General features: G+C 35.5%; 1 protein-coding gene across 1 annotated transcript in view; it reads left to right on the forward strand.

Moving 5' to 3' along the window:
* Positions 1 to 1304, forward strand: part of LOC106535056 (collagen alpha-1(XXV) chain) — a gene marked incomplete at its 5' end in the record, with an annotated part of 11889 nt that overhangs the window by 5272 nt on the left and 5313 nt on the right. Inside the window, 1 exon segment of the mRNA XM_014031932.1 lies at positions 323 to 361. Coding sequence (XP_013887386.1) covers positions 323 to 361 — 39 coding nt within the window.

Below are 1304 nucleotides of genomic sequence, written 5' to 3' on the forward strand. Positions count from 1 at the left end.
ATATTTATATAATTTTTAAGTTTTGTCGTCACCGAGCAAGATTTGGAAAACTTTAGCAAACCAAGACTTTAATTACTTCCTAATCTACATCTGAGTCAGATACTTATTGAACAGCAAGTCAACCAAACTTACTCTGAAACAAGTTTAATAAACAGATTTTTTGTTTTGTTTTGTTTTTTCACTGAAAACCTAAAACCTCTGACAAGCTTTAAGTGTTTTACATAATGATTTTGTGCCTGAGGCTTGTTTATAAYAGTGTTATACACTTATTAACAACAAAGCGTAATGTTCCAGCTCTCATTGTTACTCTTCTGTTAACCAGGGCCCAGATGGATTACCGATGCCTGGTTGTTGGCAGAAGGTGAGATAAGCTCAGGCAGGATTTCTGTCACGTTACAGCCTTTTTTATTATTATTAGTTTTACACAGTGGGCTAAAATGTTTGTTTGTCCATTTACCATTTTGGGCTGTGGTTAGTCATGTTTTTCTCACTCATTAAATATTGTGTTTTTTAAAATGTTGGTTGCAGCTTATGTGTTTGCATGGAGTTTCAGTCAAATCGTAATCTGTGTGCTGTGTGAAACATCTCACTGATTCAAAAACTAAATGTGCAACTCAAAGGCCGAGTCCCATTTTCTGGTGCTCAACTACCCTTCAGCAGTAAAGTTTTCCACTTCAAACTGATGTAGATTTTCAAAAAGCTGATAATATTTAAACAAACTTATCTGGGAAATGAAGGAAACGCCAAACAGTTTGCTGTTAGCTCTTGTTTGGTGTCAGTTATTGGATTTGAAACAAAACATTTTGGCAATTTAACAAAATTAATTTAACAATCAGGGATCTCAGTAACATGTGGAAGAACCATACACAACCACAACATACTTTATAGCAGAGGTTTTCAATGATGTGGTCGCAACCCCTAGTGGGTTGTGGAGGTACTGCAAGGGCGTCATGAGATTTTTGGTTAAACTTTTCTTTATATTTCATTATGTCTCATATCAAATGCACAGTAACAAGGCAAGCTTGATGTAGTACTTAGCCTATAAAACACAATTTAATACACACTAGTCCTTGCTCCATCTCTACATCCTTCCACAGTTTGTTTTTTTCTGTTTTAAAGGGGACATATCATTCAAAATCCCATTTTTAAGCTGTTAAATACATTTTGGAGACTGCAGAGGCAGAAAAGTTTAATTTTGTTAGTCCCGGTGCAGTGTGGATATCATTATATTCTGTAATAGCAGTAAAGTCTGTAATTCTGACTTTGGCTCCAACATGTAAGGCTGGATGGACAAGTCTTTTGTC

The sequence above is a fragment of the Austrofundulus limnaeus genome, unplaced genomic scaffold (assembly GCF_001266775.1).
Source record: "Austrofundulus limnaeus strain Quisiro unplaced genomic scaffold, Austrofundulus_limnaeus-1.0 Scaffold1348, whole genome shotgun sequence".
NCBI classification, from domain to species: domain Eukaryota; kingdom Metazoa; phylum Chordata; class Actinopteri; order Cyprinodontiformes; family Rivulidae; genus Austrofundulus; species Austrofundulus limnaeus.